At 36.7% G+C, this 23,711-nt stretch overlaps 1 protein-coding gene across 2 annotated transcripts in view; it reads left to right on the top strand.

Annotated features, from left to right (window-relative positions):
* DCK (deoxycytidine kinase) overlaps nucleotides 1–23,711 on the top strand; it is a 30,371-nt gene that overhangs the window by 1,574 nt on the left and 5,086 nt on the right. The window contains exons 2-7 of one of the 2 annotated variants that reach the window (XM_067035813.1): nucleotides 1,963–1,989; nucleotides 3,434–3,549; nucleotides 13,067–13,260; nucleotides 14,264–14,411; nucleotides 21,286–21,401; nucleotides 22,915–23,005. In XM_067035813.1, coding sequence (XP_066891914.1) covers nucleotides 1,963–1,989; nucleotides 3,434–3,549; nucleotides 13,067–13,260; nucleotides 14,264–14,411; nucleotides 21,286–21,401; nucleotides 22,915–23,005 — 692 coding nt within the window. The remainder of the gene's footprint in view (nucleotides 1–1,962; nucleotides 1,990–3,433; nucleotides 3,550–13,066; nucleotides 13,261–14,263; nucleotides 14,412–21,285; nucleotides 21,402–22,914; nucleotides 23,006–23,711) is intronic. The other variant, XM_059065785.2, reaches the window with a different exon arrangement.

Here is a 23,711-nt window from a genome sequence, read left to right on the forward strand (position 1 = left end):
GCAGACAGGTGCTTTAGCAGCATTGCAAGGAATAGAAAAAGCTGAACACACTTCAAAGAGGACATCTTGTTTCATTGCTCCAATATTAAGGCACCAGTGGGAAAGATCCATGTAATAGACTCTCATTTCTTAGCTGGATAAGTTCTTTGAAGGTGAATGTTTACTAGTATGATTCCTCACAGCTGCATATTGGTTACAGAAGACCATAAAGACAGGAGAAAGCAGATGAACAAAACCTTTTCAAAAGTAAATTTGAATGAACAACCTCTCAGATCTATACCACAATCCCTTCCCTTTCTTAAATCCACTGAAGCAATGTATCATATCTGGAAATTTACTTCTTTCCAAGCATCTTTAATCTTCTCAGCACCTAAAATAATTTCCTAATATGTCACCCCCTCTCCAGTTTCTCAAAATTCTTCCAGAGCAGTCTTTCTGTATACAAATGTGATTGTGTTATCCCTTGCTTAAAATTCTCTGACCACCCCATTACCTACACTGGAAGGAGTTGCAAACTGATGGCCTGCATTTACACAATATTGGCCTGCCCATATTTGAAAAAAACATTTTAAATTAGTTGCTAGCATTTACAAATGTTGAGATTTCCCATAAATATCTAGATTCTTGGCTTCTCTTGAAAAATCTGAAGATCTGGTAGCACTGAGTTTCTGTAAGAGAACCATTTGCTCTTTAGATGGGATATGTCACTTACCACTTAACTGTTTTCCCTGACACTGCAGCTTTGTCATTTGCTGTTTATTAATGCTCTTATACTGTTGTTCATGTGCCCTCTGCCGTATTTGCCAGACCCAAATAAGCTATATATGTACTAATTGCTAAACTTTCATGATTCCTCTATTTTCTAGAATTTGAACTTTAACCGGTCATTTTCATTTCATACTCATGTAACTTGTTTTCTCATGTTCTCTAACTAAAATACTCTCTTATGTTAGATTTTGGAGTCTTTACCTACTTCTCATCTTAATGGTCTGTATAGAATGATTTTTGGCATCATTATGCCTACTTGGCATTAATAATTTTGTTAGGTCCCATGACTTTTAAAAGTATTAACATCAGTGTCCTTGGTTCTTGTTCTCCTTTGCCTTCCTAGAATTTTAATTTATTAATTAGCTTATTTTCAAGCTCCCCATTTCCTCCCCAAAAGTTAAGGAACTGGATATTAGTCTGATTGGGAACTGCAGGTAACTATTTTTACAGTGCTTGAACTAAAGAGTAATTTTATTTATTTATTTATTTATTTTTTTTTTTTTTGCGGTATGCGGGCCTCTCACTGCTGTGGCCTCTCCCGTTGCGGAGCACAGGCTCCGGATGCGCAGGCCTAGCGGCCATGGCTCACGGGCTTAGTTGCTCCGCGGCATGTGGGATCTTCCCGGACCAGGGCACGAACCCGTGACCCCTGCATCGGCAGGCGGATTCTCAACCACTGCGCCACCAGGGAAGCCCTAAAGAGTAATTTTAGAGAGTAACTGTTATTACTCTTAAAATTTCAGAGTATGACCACAGAACTTTTTCTGTTTGTAAGCAGTATCAGAAGAAAGCTGAATGCTCTAGTCTTAAGTGCTTTCAGACTCTAGCTGATGGCTGGTGTTTTAGTGTGTTCCTTGGGTGCTCTTTCTGAACACCATGTTTTCCTTCCTTCCTCCATCTAGCTCAGTGAATGTCTGGTGAACGTTTTATATGCTTCCATTCATTTCTTCTAAATGCCTTACAGTTTCTGTGCTTACCGTCTTCACATGAAATCTGTGGTCCACCAGTGTTTTTCCTATGATTAAACCTCATGGTCATCTAGTTTATCATTAAAAGGTTTTTTTGCCTGTCCTCTGGTGGTAGTATGACTTTTGTGTTTTGCTTCTCAACTGTTCTCTCTGTGTTACCTTCTGATTGACCCTCCCTCCTTTTTTTTTTTTTTTTTTTTTTCTATCGACCTATGTCATGTTTTAGGTTTGATTATAGTTCTTCAAGTCAAAGGTAAGTTCTTTTTTGCCTTCTTTGGATCCAGTTTATAAGGAACAGGAGGCTTTGCTTCAGTTCCTTTTTTAAATATGTTTATCTATGTGCGTGTGCGTTTGTATTCATATATATGGAGAGAGAGAGAAAACATCATGCTGACCAGAGATGACTAATAATCACATTTGGTGACTTCAGATAGGAAGGGTGTGGTGGTCATTAAGAGTATTGTTAAACCGTGTCAAATTATAGATCAGGACTTTCCTTACTATTAAATTGAATGAATTCCCAGATAATTTTAAAATAGTGAATATAACGTCTTGGTTACACCCAAACTGTTTTCTTTTTTTCCTTCTAGATATCTCAGAAACTAGTGAATGATCAGGGAGAAGTAAAGTCTATACAACATTTTTTTTTAAGGAGTTTGATAGAGTACACAGAACCATAAAAGTGAAGCAGAAAAAACATGGCTATTGCTTGTAGGAAGTGTTTTGCAAAAATATTTTTATAATTTCTGTTAGCCATAGTGTCGTATGATAATTAGTGTCATATAATAATAATCATATTATTTCCCATCCTAAAACTCTGGGAATTGGATGCTTTTTTTTTTTTTTTTTTCTGGCCACACTGCTTGGCTTGTTGAATCTTAGTTTCCCAACCACGGATTGAACCCTGGCCCTTGGCAGTGAGAGCTCAGTGTCCTAACTACTGGACCACCAGGGAATTCCCTGGATGCATCTTTATATTAATTTTGTGGTTTATTTGGTTGTTTCGAGATTGGTTTTAGATAGGAAAAACCTGAGTTTGTTTGTAAACTGAACGAATAGAGCCAGTAGAGAGGAAAATTTTGAAAATGCAAGAGCCTGGAATGACTGTCACTGTTGTGATAGTTTACTTATTTATAACAGCAGTTTCCATGAGGAGGGTATTATCATTACAGTCTCCATTGTATTATGAGGAAACAGGCTCTGAGAGGTTCAGTGACTTGCCCAAAATTACATACCTAATTAAGTTGGAGAGTAGCCTTAACCACTTTCCACAGTTATCTCTGTTTTGTTAAAGAAAGTCAGTCTAGGACTAGAATTTTTACTTTTCTTTTTTTTTGGCCGCGCCAAGCAGCTTGCGGGATCTTAGTTCCTCGATCACGGATGGGACTCATCCCCCCTGAATTGGAAGTGCGGAGTTCTAACCACTGGACCTCCAGGGAATTCCCTAGAATTTTAAAAATTCTGTTCCACGGCTTTGGTAAACTAAAAACAGTAACAAACAAATGAGCTTAATACAGGTGGGCAGGGATCGTTTTACTTTTCATTTAAAAAAAGTCTAAAAGAGAAAGTTTAGAAAATTGAATGCTTTTCTTTTTTGTATTGTTTGCTATTATAAATTTTGTAAAAGCTGATGGCTGTCTTGGCATTTTTTTCCTGATAAATTTCCTTCCTCAGTTTCACTTTTCCTCTCACAACAGCTGCTGGGAAATCAACATTTGTGAATATCCTTAAACAAGTCTGTGAGGATTGGGAAGTGGTTCCTGAACCTGTTGCCAGGTGGTGCAATGTTCAAAGTACTCAGGATGAATTTAAGGTATGAAAATAAACTTTATTTAATAAAATAAAAATTTTTGATTTAGAGAACAGTTGTATTCTTGGATTTTTTTTTTTTTCCTTTTGCAATAAAACTTTCAAATATAGGGCTTCCCTGGTGGCACAGTGGTTAAGAATCCTCCTGCCAGTGCAGGGAACACGGGTTCAAGCCCTGGTCCTGGAAGATTCCACATGCCACGGAACAATGAAGCCTGTGCGCCACAACTACTGAGCCTGCGCTCTGGAGCCCGCAAGCCACAACTACTGAGCCCGTGTGCCTAGAACCTGTGCTCCACAGCAAGAGAAGCCACTGCAATGAGAAGCCCGCACACTGCAATGAAGAGCAGCCCCCGCTCGCCGCAAATAGAGAAAGCCCACACGCAGCAACAAAGACCCCACGCAGCCAAAAATAAATAAATTAAAAAAAACAAACAAACAGACTTTCAAATATAGCTCTCTAAGTCTGTATCTTCATTTGGGCAGTAGTTACGTGGAAGTGTATATATATATATATATATATATATATATATATATATATATAAAACACGCATTGAACTATGCACTTAAGATTATGCACTCCATTGCATCTAAGTAGAATTTTAAAAATTAATTAAAACGTTTTAAAAAAATCTAATTATAAGTTAAATTTCTTGCGTGGCTTTTTACATTTTGTTTAAAAATAGGTAAATAAGAAAAGCAAAAACAGCTATCCAGTAGCTGAATTTTACTAGTTTATTTTTCAGGACTTTTGTCTTAGAGACAGCCATTATTTTTGTACTTTCATTCTTGTCAGACTTTCACCCTGGACACAAGTTTCAATTTCCCAGAACTTTCCATCCTACATTGCAAATGAGAAAGAGGGCATAATCATTAAATTCTATTCTTTACAGCAAACTTTATTGTATGTGTATGAAGAAGAGAGATTTGATTGCTAAGATTTTTGTTTCTGGAGAAATGAAAATTGAAATTGAAAGCAGCATAGCAGAAATGGAAAAATGGAAATGTGTGCTAGAAACTTACTTTGTTAGGTCTGAGGAGGACAGAGAGGTTTTGAAAAAAAAATGTCTAATTTTAAAAGTTTAGCTGTTGGTCTAGGGAATCTAGGAATAATAATTGAATATTTAAAATGTAAATCATCGGGCTTCCCTGGTGGCGCAGTGGTTGAGAGTTCGCCTGCCGGTGCAGGGGACGCGGGTTCGTGCCCCGGTCCGGGATGATCCCACATGCTGCAGAGCGGCCCGTGAGCCATGGCCGCTGAGCCTGCGCGTCCGGAGCCTGTGCTCTGCAGCGGGAGAGGCCGCAGCAGTGGGAGGCCCGCGTACCGCAAAAAAAAAAAAAAAAAAAAAAAAAAAATGTAAATCATATATACAAGGACAGTCACCAGCCAAGGTACTCTGCAGACTTTGAGGACATTGGTTTTGAATAACCAAAAGTATTTTCTCATATACCTGTTTGCCAAACATAGTTAACTTTAGGTCTGGGACACAGCTCACTACAACCCAATCCTTTGAATAATCTAGGATTAAACCCTGAAGGGACTTCCTTCCCATATGGACTCCATATTCTTAAGAAATTGGTATTTCAGTCTGGTCTTTCAGGAAGGGCAGAGTTAGCCTTAAGTAGAGTTTTAAAGTGGGTAAATTTATTTGCTTCTTTCAACATTTTTTATTGACATATGATATAACTATAGAAAAGTATATAAACCTATGTATAGTTTAAAGAACAATTTGAAGGCTATCATCTTTGTAACCATCACCCAGGTCAAGAAATAGACCATTACTTTCTCGTTCAAGAAGTCCCTGTTTGTTCTTCTCAGGTCACAGTATCTCCTTCCCAAGGGTAATAACTCTGCTAGGGGTAATCACTCACATAAAATAATTCTTGTGATAATAATTTTTCTGCTTTCTAAAAAGAATTTGATGTACATGAACATATCTCTAAGAAATATGTTTTGTCTGTTTTTTAATGCTGTATAAATGAAATCATCTGTTTGCATTCCTTTTCCTCTTGCTTATATTTTGCTTAATAAGTTTGTGAAGTTTGTCTATATTGTTGCATGCAGCTATAGCTTGTTCATTTTCATTGCCATATGGTATTCAGTTGTATTCATATATCACTGTTTGTCCATTCTATACCTTTGATCAGTTTTTGAGCGGTTCCTAGTTTAGTTGCTGTAAAAACAGCCCTGTTAGGAATATGAATCCTGGTGTACACATGCAAGAGTTTCTCTTGGAATAAGAAGTAAAATTACTGGGTGCTGGGTATGTGTATGATGTCTATTTTCTGAAGTGGTTTTACCAGTTTACATTCCCCACAGTGTACTGAAGCTGTAACTGGTCCACCCCTTTGTCAATATTTAGTATTGTCCAGCTTCCTAAATTTTATCATTCTGTTGAACATTTAATATCTTTTATGTTTTTAGTTTATATTTCCCTGATTGCTAATGTGATGGTGCTCCTTTAATTAATTATTTGCCATTTGGATTTCTTTTGTAAAGTCCCTTTTCAAGTCCTTTTGCCCATTTTCCTTTGGATCTTCTGTCTTCCCTCACCCTGCATTTTTACCTCTTAAAGTATGTCTTGTGGCCTCTTTCAAAGTGCCCTATTCAAGTTTGTTTACCTTTAGAAATGAGAGACCTGTGTTCTACAAATAATCTTTCTCCCCCTCATTTCTGGGGTCAAGTGCAGTCATTCTCAGGGGTTAGGTGGAAAGTAGCCAAATTAAACCAATGTGAGAAATACAGAAGGAACTCTTTCATTGGGGGAATGTTAGACTAGATTGGATTAGGTGACCTTCATTTAAGGTCCATTCTAGTTTTAATATCATAGCTTCTAACTCATATTAAACATGTATAACTGGTTTGTTGGCACATTAAATGTTTCCGCCTCTCAGTGTACCTTACTTTTTTTTTTTGGTCACACCACACTGCTTAGTTCCCCAACCACCAAGGATTGAACCCGTGCCTCCTGCAATGGAAGTGCAGAGTCCTAAACACTGGACCTCCAGGGGATTCCCAGTGTACCTTATATTAACCAAGCACACAGGAACATATATGAAAACCATAATGTCAAAAATTTTAATTTGTGGAGAGAAATGTAATTATCAGATTCATTGATGTAGGTCAGCCCATTCTCTATATAGGCCCAGTAGAAGGAACTTATAATATTTCAAGGATTTGGGGTGTTTTTCAAACAACAAACAATCCCTTGGGAATTTAAATATGTGGGATGGATGCCTCCTGGTTAAAAATGACTGCCCTAGTGAATCACTGTTAGTGTTAGGAGTGTATTGAACCCTTTAGTTGTGTTGGAGAGGAGAGGTTGAAAACATTGCATTAATATACATGGGAAGACAGTTTATGATAAGAAGGTTGTCTATTAAGCTTAGAATCAGAGCTCAGGGGAATTAGTTATATTATCTTAATTACTGATGTCATCAGACTAAGATGCATTGATGCATCTGTCTCCATTTTAAGAATTGGCTTCATGGATCTGATATTCATGTTTATGGGCTGGAGCATTTTCTTCCTGTGTACTAGAGTCAAAATTCCAAACTTTCTTTGTAACTACCATGCAAGTGAACCTACTATTATTGTTAACATATACTTTCATCCGTTTCCTGTAATCCAGTCATGTCTCCACCATGTTACAATTTGGTAACCTTCATTGGATTTTGTATATTTGTGTACATTCTTGGAGGATAGTTTTATTTTTGTGTGTGTATTGAAGGCTACTATGTTGTTAATCCTCTCTACTTAGGTGGAGTTTCAGATTGTGGGGATAGTATTTTGGGGATAAGGTAGTGGAATGTAAGGGTAGTAATGAGTGGGTGGGTTCTCAGTATCTTTGGATATTTTCTTCTTTTCTCCTGGACCTCAAGAAATGGAATTTCTTCCCTCATCCTGGGGCCCTTCTTTCCCAGACCCATCCCTGACCTATTCCTTGGGATTATAGTGTGAACCACCATCCAAATCTAAGCTTTCTTAGCATGCTGTCAATAGTGAGAAGTAGACTGTGTTCAGACCCAACTCTGGTAATGCCAGTCCTACTTCGAATGTTCTCCATTTAATCACACTTCTTGGCAGTAGCACTGGGATCGGAACAGTTGGGCTGCTGGTACCTTTGATCTCTTACCCTAGTCAATAATTTAATTTGCACCTGCATGTTTAGCTGGTTTTGTTTTTTACCTGCCACCTAGTGGCTGAAATGTTGCTATACTATCGATGAGCTCCCACCAGTTTTAGCAAAATAAAGAGGGAGAAAGTACCTAGAAAGATTATGTAGTCTCCCCTCCCTTCCCCTCCCATGGTAAGATTATCTTTAAATCATATGACCCAGATGATTATCAGTCTTTATATTAAAGATTTATTTTAAATAAGAGTGTGCTTTATTTGGTGATTTGTGTTATTATTTAGGCCCAAAGCTTTGATTTAATTGCTTTCTTTTACCTTATTTTTTGAGGTCTAGAGACTGTTAGGAAGATATTTTTAGTCTGTTTCTCTTAGTGAGCTGAATTCTTTTGGGAGATCTTTATTATTTATTGTGAAATGCTATTTTACTTTTTTCTAACACTTCTTACCACTAAGAAGTCACTGAAAAATTAGTAACTCTGCAAAAGAAGGGGTAAAATATACTTATCTGTGAAACAACAGAGTATTTTTTGATGTCATTCTTTTTTTTAAATTTAATTTTTATTTTTGGCTGCATTGGGTCTTTGTTGCTGCCCACAGTCTTTCTCTAGTTACGGTGAACAGGGGCTACTCTTCATTATGGTGTGCGGGCTTCTCATTGTGGTTGCCTCTCTTGTTGCGGGAGCATGGGCTTCAGTAGTTGTGGCTCGCAGGCTCTAGAGCGCAGGCTTAGTAGTTGTGGTGCATTCTTAACCACTGTGCCACCAAGGAAGTCCGTATCAGGTAAATTTAAGGTAATACTTGCTGCTATAGTAAAGTCTCTGTGGTTTAAGATGATAAAATTTCATTTCTCAGGCAGTGTGCAGTACAATATGGTATTGAGTGGATGGCATACCATGCTGTCACTTGGAGACGCAGGCCCCTTCTAATGTGTGGCTCATCTAACCTCTAGGACAGTGCTTCAAACTTTAGTGTTCGTTGGAGTCACCTAGAGGTCTTGTTAAACCAAAGACTGGGCCCTCATTCCCAGTTTCTGATTTAATAGGTCTGGCAGTGGGGTGTTGAAAATGTGCATTTCTCACGAGTTCCCAAGTGATGTTGATGCTGCTGTTATGGGGATCATACTTTGGTACCCCTGCCCTGGAGTTGAAATTGAAAACTGCTGCTCTAGGGCCTTGGTGTCTTTTGCTTCCAGTTGATGAATAAAGAAAGAATCATCACTTTTGAGAGGTTTTTATGGGTCCAGCCTGGACATGATAAACATTGCTTCTGCCCTACTTCCACTGGCTAGAACTGAGTCTTGTGGCTATAGTTAATTACAAGGGAGACTGGGAAATAAAGCCTAGCTGTGTGTCCAGGAAGAAAAATAACCTGGTTTTAGGGAACACATAGTAGTATCTGTCACATGCAATTTCTAAATAGAAGTACTTTAAATATATTTGTTAATGTAACAAACTCAAAAGTGCCATGTTTAATTAATTAATGTAGAAGTTGTTGAAGTTTATTTTAAAGTTAATGGGTTATTTTAGGGAATACTCTGGTGGTCCAGGTGGTTAGGACTCTGCTTTTCCATTGCAGGGGGCACGGGTTTGATCCCTAGTCAGGGAAATAAGATCCCACAAGCCGTGGGGCACAGCCAAAAACAAAACAAAACAAAATAAAGTTGATGGTTATTTTGGTAATAGGTATTTGTGCACCAAAGACAATCTGAAATAGCCCAGATAATGATGAAGACAAAAAATTGTTTTTCACGGTTAGTTTTATTTATAAAAATAACCCAGATGTATTTTCACTAGTGAATTTGTATTTTTGTTATTAGTGAATTCTCTATTGTATAATTATGTAAAGTTATCCATGTCTAAGATAAAATTATTAAAATACAGGGCACCAGCACCAGTTAATTATCCACATAGTATCTGAATATTTCCCTTCAATAAATCAAATTAAGTATTACTTACTTTATAGATATAACTTCAGTATTTAATAGCAGATCAACATTTTGGAAAGAATATGGCTTTATTGTCAGTCTTAGGCTTGAATCCTAGTTTTGCTGCTTACCAGATACATTGATATTAATGAGTTATTCAACCTATTTGAGCCCCATTTTTAAAATTTATAAAATAGTGTCAGTAATGACTATTTCATAGGGTTGAGATAATATATGTAAAACTTTTCATGTCATCCCTAGCATAAAATAGATAATAAACAGTAGGTATTATTATAATTATCATCATAATTGAAGTATATTTTCTTAATGAAAGGATATTTTGTGTAATGAACTTACTAGTTCTTCAACGAAAATTCTTTATTTTCTAAATCTAAGACATAAAAAATAAACTTTTAAGAAAACTTAAATATGGCCTTTGTGTTCACATTCCTAAGCACATTCTTTTTTGAAAATATGCTAAGTAAGCTACAGATAATGCAACCAGAGATAGAGCAGACTAATCCAAGATTTAAATTTTGTGTTTTGAATTAACATTTATACTGCAGAGAATTCCATGTATATGTAAATACCACTACACCTCTGCCCCTCTTTTTTAGTGTCAAGTAAAAAAACTTTTTAATGTATGTTTTTTGATTATTTGATAATTAATAATTTAATATTATGTATTTAATATTTAAATATATTTTATTGAGCTATAATTGACCTATAATATTGTATTAGTTTCAGGTGTCCAATATAGTGATTCAACATTTGTGTACATTGTAAAAATGATCACCACAGGAAGTCTAGGTACTGTCACCATACTAAGTTGATACAATATCATTGACTCTATCCTGCATGCTGTGCTTATTTATTTTATAACTGAAAATTTGTACTTCTTGATCCCCTTTATGCATTTCACCCCACATCCCCTACCTCCCTCCACTCTGGCAACCCTGCATCTAGACCTGTGAGGCTGGGGGTTTGGTTTTGTTTGTTTGATTCCACATGTAAATGATATCATGTGGTATTTGTCCTTTTCTGTCTGACCTGTTTTACTTAGCATAATACCCTCAAGTTCCATTAATGTTGTTTCAAATGGCAAGATTTTGTTCTCTTTTATGGCCAAGTAGTCCATTGTATACATACACCACATCTTTATCCATTCATCTGTCTACAGACACTTAGGTTGTTTCCATATTTTGGCTCCTGTAAATAATGCTGCAATTAACCTAAGAGTACATACATCTTTTCATACTAGTGTTTCTGTGCCTGATATATTTTTAAAATTTTTTAAAAATTAATTAATTTAAAAAAAATGTATGGAATAGCAGCTTGTGCTGTTTAGCTAACTTCTCTTATAAATCCAGCAGTCAGTGTTTATAAAGTTGTCTCTGTTACTAAGAGTAATTTCCAAAATGCTATGCTTACTAGGGTAGGAAAATAAAATAGACACTATTGTCCTCTTTATAAAAATAACTACACGAAAGTTTTGGTTGAGTTGATAAAATTCATTTAGCTGGAAAAATTCACTTGTATGAAACATTTTCTCCCTGGATGATGATGAATAAGTGGAAAGTCAGTTTATAATTAAATTAACAAAGGCCCTTGAAGCTCTAATAAAATTAAATTTATTCTTTAAGCAGTTTGGGAAGGCAGTTACTTCACCCTTATTTCAGTTCATCATCTGCTCAGTGTTTCTAAACAGCCCTATTGTTGACTGTTAGCTTCTTGCCATTTTATGCTTTTTTTCTTCCAGTTTTGAGAAGAAGTTTCACTTAATTATGTGGTTTGTGGTATGAAATTTAAATTCTGCCTCAAAGTGCCATGTGTTTGTGTGGTTTTTAGTTCTTAACTGAAACTGAGGTCCGTTATAATGTTTACACTTCTGGATTTTTTTTTTTTTCCTCAGAGGAAAACCACCTACCTTGAGCATGAACTTTCAGGAAGTGTTCAGGGGTATTTGAACTAGGATTGAGAATAGGAATTAGGCAGTCATATTTTATTCCTTGAAAGTTAGAAAACAAGATTAAAGACTATAACTTTTGGGGGAATCTTTATATAGCTTGACAGAGAAAAGATGATGAAGCATCCCTGGGTCCTGGGTTTTGTTTTTTCTTTCTTTTTTTAAATTTTTATTTTATTTGGCCACACGGCACGTGGGATGGATTTTAGTTCTCCGAACAGGGATCGAACCCATGTCCCCTGCATTAGGAGTGTGGAGTCTTAACCACTGGATCGTCAGGAAAGTCTCTTGTTTTTTCTTTCTTAATCTGACAACTCTAATATCAAAAGTATTCTAATATATTCTATTACTGTGCAATCAATTTTAATTTAAAAATAAAGAAAATACTGTCACTCAAAGGAAGAAATTTCAGGGACTTCCCTGGTGGCACAGTGGTTAAGAATCCGCCTGCCAATGCAGAAGACACGGGTTCGACCCCTGGTCCTGGAAGATCCCACGTGCTGTGGAGCGACTAAGCCCGTGTGCCACGCCTACTGAGCCTGTACTCTAGAGCCCGTGTGCTGCAACTACTGAAGCCCATTCGCCTAGAGCCTTTGCTCCACAGCAAGAGAAGCCACTGCAACGAGAAGCCCATGCACCGCAATGAAGCGTAGCCCCCGCTCGCCACAACTAGAGAAAGCCTGCACGCAGCAATGACGACCCAGTGAAGCCAAAAATAAATAAATAAATTTATAAAATTTAAAAAAGGAAGAAATTTCAGTGACTTCTTTTTCTTTACCCACCCCCCCCTTTTTATTTTGATTTGGAAGCTTCGAATGTTAGAATTTGCTGACTTTGGCCTATAGTAGTGAAGTGGCAATGGATAGATGCTCAGAATTATTTTCTATATTTTTTGCAAATGATTCATTGAGGATACCAAGCCTCTTTAAAAAAAGTTCATGGTTTAAATCAGATATTCCCTAACGTAAATGACTTTAATCAGATTATATAAAAATCTAATAACAAGAAATTGGCTCTACAGAATATAGAAAAATGGATGCTGTGGTTGGAGAGAGATTAGCAAATAGATACCACCAAGGTATCTCAGGAGTTTTTCAGTGTGGAAGGGACCTAAGAAGGCTTTGCCTGTTTAATTACTTAAACACATCGTACTCTGTCCAGGGAAGGTGCTAGGCTAGAAATCTGAACAAAGCAGTGTTACTAGTAAACTTTTGTGATATTCTGTAAGAGCAGTAAGTAATTTCACTGTGTTCAGAGGCAGGTGTGAATATCTCATTGTCTTGATTTGTGTTTCTCTAAATTAGCAATGTTGAGCATATTTTCATATGCCTGTTAGCCATCTGTATATCTTTGGAAAAATGTATATTCAGGTCTTCTACCCATTTTGAAAATTGGGTTTTTTAAAATTTTATTTATCCAATTTTTTAAACTTAAAAAAACATTAAAATAGCCCTATTGATCATTGCTTTTTGTTTCTTTTTTCAAATTCAAAATAGGAACTGACAACATCTCAGAAAAGTGGTGGGAATGTTCTTCAGATGATGTATGAGAAACCTGAACGGTGGTCTTTCACCTTCCAGTCATATGCCTGCCTCAGTCGAATACGAGCTCAGCTTGCCGCTCTCAATGGCAAGCTCAAAGATGCGGAGAAACCTGTATTATTTTTTGAACGATCTGTGTATAGTGACAGGTATATATAAATGACTGTACTTGTCAGTTTGGAATCTTGGCTTAGAAGTGGACTTTTTTTTTCCTGTTTCCTGGGAATAAAAGTAATAAGAGAGGCTGAGTTGGAGATTTGAGATGGAAAATGACATTTAATACCTTCAGCAGTTTGGTACTAATGTCATTAGGGAAGTTCTAGCATAATTGCTAGCTGCCATGGAAACTGGTATAGTGGCCATCTCATCTCTTTCAAATTTGCAGAGAAATTGTTTTTTCTTCCAACCCTCTTAAAATTCTTATCTGCTCTGGTTAAATCTGGATCTGTATTCTAGACTTGCACCTGGAGCTAGGAGATCATATGTCTCTAAGGGAGGCTTAGAATTACCCTGCTTATTATGTAAGGATTGTTTTACTAGAGTTAGATCTGAGGTTCTCAAACTTTAGGACCCCTTTCATTCCTAATAATTATTAAGGAGCCCAAAGAGCTTTGTGTCTTATTGATATTTATGTTATTAGATATTAAGGTTGAGAAATATAAAAAACATTTATTAACTTATTTAAAGTTAGTAATAATAAATCCATTACATAGAAACATAAAAAAGATGTGAAAATTATATCTTTCAAAACAAAAAATTAGAAGAGTAGCATTGTTTGAAACTTTGCAAATCTCTTTAGTGTCTGACTTAATAGAAGTCAGCTGTATTCTCATTTGTGCTTCTGTTTTTAAGCAGTTCTAAGCTTTTCGTTGAAGTACGGTGTATAAAGTAATCTGGTCTCTTACAGAACCCCTAGAAGTGTCTTGGGGACCACCAGGGGTTCTCACACCACATTTTTGGGAACGGATAGCCAAGTACAGATTTTCTGTAGTTGGAGATAATGTGTTGTTTTCTTCTGTTGTTGTTTTTTTCTGCTAACCAAGGCATTATCTGCCATGGGTTTAGGAGACTGTTTCATGTCCATTTAGTAGATCCATTTTTTCTTTGTGCTTTTTGGAAAGAATTTATGTGTTGATGTAGACTCTCTTTCAGGTATATTTTTGCATCTAATTTGTATGAATCTGACTGCATGAATGAAACAGAGTGGACCATTTATCAAGACTGGCATGACTGGATGAATAACCAGTTTGGCCAAAGCCTTGAACTGGATGGAATCATTTATCTTCAAGCCACTCCAGAGGTGAGAAACAATAAAAATTTGTTTTGTCCATTGACATTTCAGAGTAATATTTAGAAATCCTTTCAGTGGTATGCAATGAAGGTGATTTAGTTAAACTCCACTCCCCAACTCCAAATTAGAAACTCATAACTGTGTAGATAGAAACATTATTTTTTCCTAAGCAAACTGTAAGCCCACATTTGGAAGTTGCTCTTTTAGGCCGCTTCTCTGTTCTTCCTCAGTTCTGTTCTTCATTATTTCTTCCTGACTTTCTCAGGGTCTGTTATCTATCACAGCTACATTAAGAAACTTTCTAAAGCAACCCCTGGAATGTAGGCTTCATGAGGTGGAACTTTGGGTATTTTAATTACTTTTGGATTTCCAGTGCCTAGAATAGGGCCTGGGTACATAGTGGGAGCTCAGTAGATGTTAACTGAAGGACTAGCCAAATTGGTGGAGGTCCATTTCAAGAAATCCTTTATGGTTGGTTGTGGCTTGGAATGGGTGGGCAGTAGCAGCTGTAGTTGAGAAGAGCCTTAGAGGACGCTTGGCATTTTCAGTTAAGGGAGCTTACTTGAAAATGTGCCTTTTGTCATAGGTTGTAAATAGCTATTCTTGTTTACATATGAAATTATGTTATGAATCCAGGAAGAACAAGTAGATAGATGCCTTTCATAAAAGTAACCTAAATAAGAACTTACATTTGTTAAGGAATTTCTGGTTTTGGTGCTTGCATCCCCATTTTTCTCTGTTTTTTATTCCTGTTTCTTCCCTAAGTCACAAAGGTAGGCTCCGGTGAATGTAAATGCCATGACTTCTAGCCCAAAAGAATACTGTATTGCTACTGAAGCTGAATTTTCAAAGAAACTAGGTTTCTGATTCTAAGGGATGATTTTGTTCCTCTTCTAATGTCAAGTAAGCCAGAATTTAACAATAATAATTTTGAAATTCACTTTTATTTTTGAAAAGAATTTTTGTTTTTAATTATGAAAATAGTAAATACAAATATAGAAGAAAACATGAAGAATACTAATAATTTCATTCTGCTAGAAACATTCATAGTCAATATCTTAAACTCTAATGGGAAACTTTATTTTATTTAAAAATTTTTTTTATAAAATAAATAAATTTATTTAAAAAAACAAAAACAAAAAACATTCTATTCTGGTTACCCCTCTTTATTACAGTCTATTCCATTGTAACTCATTTCTATTTTTCCCATGGTCGTTAGAGATAAGAGCCTCAAGGGTATGGAACAGTTCGATAGTAATTCTTCATCGTGAGGATTCACATGCAATGTCAGTTGTGTGAATTAGCACCCCAGTGCTACATGTATCTGAGGCCTGTGATTTCAGGTTCTCACTGGTGAATTATTTATTTTCAAGTCATTGTCTTGAAATGCTTTCAAGCTCCCTCTCACTCCGGCTTGTGGATGGAATTTTACTAGCTCTTTTTTTTTTAACATCTTTATTGGAGTATAACTGTTTTACAATAGTGTGTTAGTTTCTCGTTTACAACAAAGTGAATCAGTTATACATATACATATGTTCCCATATCTCTTCCCTCTTGCGTCACCCTCTCTCCCACCCTCCCTATCCCACCCCTCTAGGTGGTCACAAGCACAGAGGTGATCTCCCTGTGCTATGTGGCAGCTTCCCACTAGCTATCTAATTTACATTTGGTAGTGTATATATGTCCCTGCCACTCTCTCACTTTGTCACAGCTTACCCTTCCCCCTCCCCATATCCTCAAGTCCATGCTCTAGTAGGTCTGTGTTTTATTCCCGTCCTACCACTAATCTCTTCATGACATTTTTTCTTTTCTTAGAGTCCATATATATGTGTTAGCATATGGTATTTGGTTTTCTCCTTCTGACTTGCTTCACTCTGTATGACAGACTCCAGGTCTATCCACCTCATTACAAATAACTCAGTTTCATTTCTTTTTATGGCTGAGTAATATTCCATTGTATATATGTGCCACATCTTCTTTATCCATTCATCTGTTGATGGACACTTAGGTTGCTTCCATGTCCTGGCTATCGTAAATAGAGCTGCAATGAACATTTTGGTACATGACTCTTTTTGAATTATGGTATTCTCAGGGTATATGCCCAGTAGTGGGGTTGCTGGGTCGTATGGTAGTTCTATTTTTAGTTTTTTAAGGAATCTCCATACTGTTCTCCATAGTGGCTGTATCAATTTACATTCCCACCAGCATGCAAGAGGGTTCCCTTTTCTCCACACCCTCTCCAGCATTTATTGTTTCTAGAGTTTTTGAAGATGGCCAATCTGACTGGTGTGAGATGATATCTCATTGTAGTTTTGATTTGCATTTCTCTAATGATTAATGATGTTGAGCATTCTTTCATGTGTTTGTTGGCAATCTGTATATCTTCTTTGGAGAAATGTCTATTTAATTCTTCTGCCCATTTTTTTTTTTTTTTTTTGGTGGTATGTGGGCCTCTCACTGTTGTGGCCTTTCCTGTTGCGGAGCACAGGCTCCGGACGCGCAGGCTAAGCGGCCATGGCTCACGGGCCCAGCCGCTCCACGGCATGTGGGATCTTCCCGGACCGGGGCACGAACCCGTGTCCCCTGCATCAGCAGGCGGATTCTCAACCACTGCGCCACCAGGGAAGCCCTTCTGCCCATTTTTTGATTGGGTTGTTTGTTTTTAGACTATACTACAAGGCTACAGTAATCAAGACAGTATGGTACTGGCACAAAAACAGAAATATAGATGAATGGAACAGGATAGAAAGCCCAGAGATAAACCCACACACATATGGTCACCTTATCTTTGATAAAGGAGGGAAGGATATACAGTGGAGAAAAGACAGCCTCTTCAATAAGTGGTGCTGGGAAAACTGGACAGCTACATGTAAAAGTATGAAATTAGAACACTGCCTAACACCATGCACAAAAATAAACTCAAAATGGGTTAAAGACCTAAATGTAAGGCCAGACACTATCAAACTCTTAGAGGAAAACATAGGCAGAACACTCTATGACATAAATCACAGCAAGATCCTTTTTGACCCATCTCCTAGAGAAATGGAAATAATAACAAAAATAAACAAATGGAACCTAATGAAACTTAAAACCTTTTGCACAGCAAAGGTTACCATAAACAAGACCAAAAGACAACCCTCAGAATGGGAGAAAATATTTGCAAATGAAGCAACTGACAAAGGATTAATACTAGCTCTCTTTTAATGAAGGCACAACCTCTCAAGACTCTTTGTTTTCTTCAGGAAGATTAGCTCCAGCTCCTTATACTACATAGCCTACTGCCTCAAATCTCCTGGAATGACTCAAAACCTCAAAGCTCCATGCTCCAGCCTGGGCTGGTTGTTCTGCCATTCTGTTTCAAATTTGCTATTTTTGGATATTTTATTCTTATCCTCTTGAGACATCTATTCACTTATCTCTTGTGGATCCTGTATTGCCTGGCTCTTCTTTTTTTTTTTTTTTTTTTTTCTTTTGGTTTATTCTTTTTTTTTTTTAACATTTTTATTGGAATATAATTGCTTTACAATGGTGTGTTAGTTTCTGATTTATAACAAAGTGAATCAGTTATACATATACATATGTCCTCATATCTCTTTCCTCTTGCATCTCCCTCCCTCCCACCCTCCCTACCCCACCCTTCTAGCTGGTCACAAAGCACCGAGCTGATCTCCCTGTGCTATGCGACTGCTTCCCACTAGCTAGCTATTTTACATTTGGGAGTGTTTATCTGTCCATATATACACAACCACTCTCGCACTTTGTCCCAACTTACCCTTCCCCCTCCCTATGTCCTCAAGTACCTTTACTAGTAGGTCTGGTTCTTTATTCCCGTCTTCCCCCTAGGTTCTTCATGATCATCTTTTTTAGATTCCATATATATGTGTTAGCATATGGTATTTGTTTTTCTCTTTCTGACTTACTTCAGTCTGTATGACAGACTCTGGAGCCATCCACCTCACTAACTCAATTTCATTTCTTTTTATAGCTAAGTAATATTCCATTGTATATAGGTGCCACATCTTCTTTATCCATTCGTCTGTCGATGGACACTTAGGTTGCTTCCATGTCCTGGCTATTGTAAATAGAGCTGCAATGAACATTTTGGTACATGACTCTTTTTGAATTATGGTTTTCTCAGGGTATATTCCCAGTAGTGGAATTGCTGGATCATATGGTAGTTCTATATATAGATTTTAAGGGACCTCCATACTGTTCTCCATAGTGGCTGTATCAATTTACATTCCTACCAACAGCATATGAGGGTTCCCTTTTCTCCACAACCTCTCCAGTATTTACTGTTTGTAGATTTTTTTTTTTTTTTTTTTGGCGGTACGCGGGCCTCTCACCACTGTGGCCTCTCCCGCCACGGAGCACAGGCTACGGACGTGCAGGCTCAGCAGCCATGGCCCACGGGCCCAGCCTCTCTGTGGCATGCGGGATCCTCCCGGACCGGGGCACGATCCCGTGTCCCCTGCATCAGCTGGCGGACTCCCAACCACTGTGCCACCAGGGAAGCCCTGTTTGTAGATTTTTTGATGATGGCCATTCTGACCAGTGTGAGATGATATCGCATTGTAGTTTTGATTTACATTTCTCTAATAATTAATGATGTTGAGCATTATTTCATGTGTTTGTTGGCAATCTGTATATCTTCTTTGCAGAAATGTCTATTTAGGTTTTCTGCCCATTTTTGGATTGGGTTGTTTGTTTTTTGATAGTGAGCTGCATGAGCTGCTTGTAAATTTTGGAGATTAATCCTTTGTCAGTTGCTTCATTTGCAAATATTTTCTCCCATTCTGAGGGTTGTCTTTTGGTTTTGTTTATGGTTTCCTTTGCTATGCAAAAGGTTTTAAGTTTCATTAGGTCCCATTTGTTTATTTTTGTTTTTATTTCCATTTCTCTAGGAGGTAGGTCATAAAAGGATATTGCTGTGATTTATGTCATAGAGTGTTCTGCCTATGTTTTCCTCTAAGAGTTTGATAGTGTCTGGCCTTACATTTAGGTCTTTAACCCATTTTGAGTTTATTTTTGTGCATGGTGTTAGGCAGTGTTCTAATTTCATTCTTTTACATGTAGCTGTCCAGGTTTCCCAGCACCACTATTGAAGAGGCTGTCTTTTCTCCATTGTATGTTCCAGCCTCCCTTATCAAAGATAAGGTGACCATATGTGTGTGGGTTTATCTCTGGGCTTTCTATCCTGTTCCATTGATCTATGTTTCTCTTTTTGTGCCAGTACCATTCTGTCTTGATTACTGTAGCTTTGTAGTATAATCTGAAGTCAGGGACCCTGATTCTTCCAGCTCCATTTTTCTTTCTCAAGATTGCTTTGGCTATTCAGGATCTTTTGTGGTTCCATACAAATTGTGAAATTTTTTGTTCTACTTCTGTGAAAAATGCCACTGGTAGTTTGATAGGGATTGCATTGAATCTGTAGATTGCTTTGGGTAGTAGAGTCATTTTCACAATGTTGATTCTTCCAATCCAAGAACATGGTATATCTCTCTATCTATTTGTATCATCTTTAATTTCTTTCATCAGTGTCCTATAGTTTTCTGCATACAGGTCTTTTGTTTCCCGAGGCAGGTTTTTTCCTAGGTATTTTATTCTCTTTGTTGCAATGGTAAATGGGAGTGTTTCCATAATTTCTCTTTCAGATTTTTCATCATTATTGTATAGGAATGCAAGAGATTTCTGTGCATTAATTTTGTATCCTGCAAGTTTACCAAATTCATTGATTAGCTCTAGTAGTTTTCTGGTGGCATTTTTAGTATTCTCTATGTATAGTATCATGTCATCTGCAAACAGTGACAGTTTTACTTCTTCTTTTCCAGTTTGTATTCCTTTTATTTTTTTTTCTTCTCTGATTGCCGTGGCTAGGACTTCCAAAACTATGTTGAATAATAGTGGTGAGAGTGGACATCCTTGTCTCATTCCTGATCTTAGAGGAAATGCTTTCAGTTTTTCACCATTGAGAATGATGTTTGCTATGGGTTTGTTGTATATGGGCTTTATTATGTTGAGGTAGGTTCCGTTTATGCCTACTTTCTGCAGGGTTTTTATCATAGATGGGTGTTGAATTTTGTCAAAAGCTTTTTCTGCATCTATTGAGATGATCATCTGGTTTTTATTCTTCAATTTGTTAGTATGGTGTATCACATTGATTGATTTGCGTGTATTGAAGTATCCTTGCATCCCTGGGGTAAATCCCACTTGATCATGGTGTATGATCCTTTTAATGTGTTGTTGGATTCTGTTTGCTAGTATTTTGTTGCGGAGTTTTACATTTATATTCATCAGTGATACTGGTCTGTAATTTTCTTTTTTTGTAGTATCTTTGTCTGGTTTTGGTATCAGGGTGATGGTGGCCTCATAGAATGAGTTTGGGAGTGTTCCTTCCTCTGGCAGGTGGATTCTTAACCACTGCACCACCAGGGAAGTCCCCAAACTTCTAAATTTTTAACAAAATTTTATTGAAGAATAGTTGATTTACAATGTTGTGTTTAATTTCTGCTGTACTGCAGAGTGACTCAGTTATACATACTTATATTCTTTTTCATATTCTTTTCCATCATGGTTTATAACAGGTAAATTATTTGTTTTTTAACTAAACTAATTTTATACAGTATATTTCAAGTATGGATGCCAAAGTTTATACACATATTTTGACTTATTTTTGAGAGTAACACTTGGTTTAGAGCTACCAAATGGTTGAAAAGCACAAGGAGGGGAAAATGAACTACTTCAACTTCCTAGGGAAAATAAATAGAGATTTTGGCTAGCATAACTAAAGAGACACTAAGGATAAATTTAATGGCAGCTGGCAAGAATAATTGTTCCTTGCCTCCTCCACTCCTCCTACCTGTTTCTTATTGCTTGCTTTTAGAAATGCTTGAATAGAATATATTTACGGGGAAGAAATGAAGAACAAGGCATTCCTCTTGAATACTTAGAGAAGCTTCACTATAAGCATGAAAGCTGGCTCCTGCATAGAACACTAAAGTAAGACTTCCTATTCTTATTTACTATTCATTTTAAATTCCTTTATCAAATTTTAATCCAAATCATGTATAATTTTTCATTTTCAGCCATTTTTATTTATTAGTATTGTAGGATCTCCCAGAATTAGGTATGGATTTTGATTCTTTTCATTGCAATGAGATCCTATTTTCTTAAAGTTTTTATAGCTAATCTCCCCCAGCAGTATTTACAGCATAATATATGGAATTTCACCTTAAGGGATAAAGTAGGAAATATACCTGTGTACATTATTTAGGTACAAGCATACCTTGTTGTATAGCACTTCACTTTATTGTGCTTTGCACATGCTGCATTTCTTATAAATGGAAGGTCTGTGGCAACCCTGTGTCAAGCAAGTCTGTTGGCACCATTTTTCCAACAGCATTTCCTAATGTTGTGTCTCTGCATCACATTTTATAAATTCTTGCAGTATTTTAAACTCTTCACCAGCAAAAAGATTATGACTCTCTAAAGGCTCAGATGATGGTTAGCATTTTTTAGCAATAAAGTATTTTTAAATTAAGGTATGTACATTTTTTTTAGACATAATGCTATTGCACACTTCATAGACTTCAGTATAGAGTAAATGTAACTTTTGTATGCACGGGGAAACCAAAAAATTTGTGTGACTTGCTTTGTTGCAATATTTGCTTTGTTGTGATATTCACTTTATTTCAGTGGTCTGGAGCCAAACCTGCAGTATCTCTGAGATATACCTATACTCTTTCAGAGAGAATTTTAATATATTTTAAGTTTGTTTCTTAGATCACTGTACTTTGTCATTAGTCACTTCTTGGTTCAGATGCATCTCACTTATTAGTATGCAACCTTAGACAATCTCTGAGCCTCAGAGTGACCTCCCTGAGCTTTAGTTTTCTCATCTATAAAATGCAAACATTCCTGGACTTCCTTGGTGGCACAGTGGTTAAGAATCCGCCTGCCAATGCAGGGGACACAGGTTCGAGCCCTGATCTGGGAAGATTCCACATGCCGTGGAGCAACTAATAAACCCATGCGCCACAATTACTGAAGCCCTTGCACCTAGAGCCTGTGCTCCGCAACAAGAGAAGCCACCACCCACGCTCCGCAATGAAGAGTAGACCCTGCTCTCCACAAGTAGAGAAAGCCCATGAGCAGCAATGAAGACCCAACACAGCCAAAAATAAATAAATAAATGTATTTTTTAAAAAAAGACAGCAAAATTCTAAGAAAAAGCAAACATTCCTACTTTATGGTATGACTTTGGTTTTTGAGGAGAATTACATTTCACAATGCCTAACTTTATATATTTTATACCTGAGATTTTTAGACATGTATAGTAAATCTAGGTGAGAACGAAGGGGCTGCCAGATGAAGTACTTGGCAGGATAATTTTAATATAAAATGATTGATAACAGTTTGTTTTCCAGTGAAGACATAAGAATAAATTTTTAGTATTTCTCTTTTATTTGTTGCTTTTTCTAATTATTTTGTTCATCTCTCTCTTTTCAAACAGAACCAACTTTGATTATCTACAAGAAGTGCCTATCTTAACACTGGATGTTAATGAAGACTTTAAAGACAAACACGACAGTCTGGTTGAAAAGGTAGATTTATACAAAGACTATAAATAATGTTTGTTTTGTCTTGTCTAAAGAAGTGTTCTAACTTTGTGAGAAAACAATTTTCTAAGGAAAGATTACATAAAGTTATGTTAAGAGACAGTTAAGAGCTTTAGAGTGATTTAGACTGTTTAGATTCTCATCTTAATTTCAACTTCTAGCTTTGTAGCCTTAGCTAAAATGAGGAGCTTCTTTATCCTTTAGTTTCTTTATCTGTATTATAGGGCTAACCACGTTAACAAAAGTTCTTGCTCACTCTCCTCTGCTTTGTTCCCTTTTCTTCTCCTCTTCCCTATATCACCAATCTTTAGATAATAATAAACTATTTGTGAAATTAATCTTTTTCAACTAAATTCAGTATGGAAGATGTTTGAAGCTGTAGGATATGGATCTCATCAATTTTTCTAGTAACTAGAGTCTTGAGATTAAAGATTTTTAGTTTTGAGTTCTATTTGGGACCTTGTCAGTGATAACTTGGAACTGCCTAGTCATTGAGTCATTGTCCTAATCAGAGTTGATCTATCCTCCATATATTTGGAAGTTGACTATATTCTATAAAGTGAGTGGTGCTCATATTCATAAAGGGACTTGCAGAGAACCTATTGATGAACACTTGAGTGAGAATAGTAATGGGATTTGTATAACAAATATCCTTAATATCCATGTTAATTAACTTAGTGATCTAAGAGCT

Source organism: Kogia breviceps, chromosome 6 (assembly GCF_026419965.1).
Source record: "Kogia breviceps isolate mKogBre1 chromosome 6, mKogBre1 haplotype 1, whole genome shotgun sequence".
Classification (NCBI taxonomy): domain Eukaryota; kingdom Metazoa; phylum Chordata; class Mammalia; order Artiodactyla; family Physeteridae; genus Kogia; species Kogia breviceps.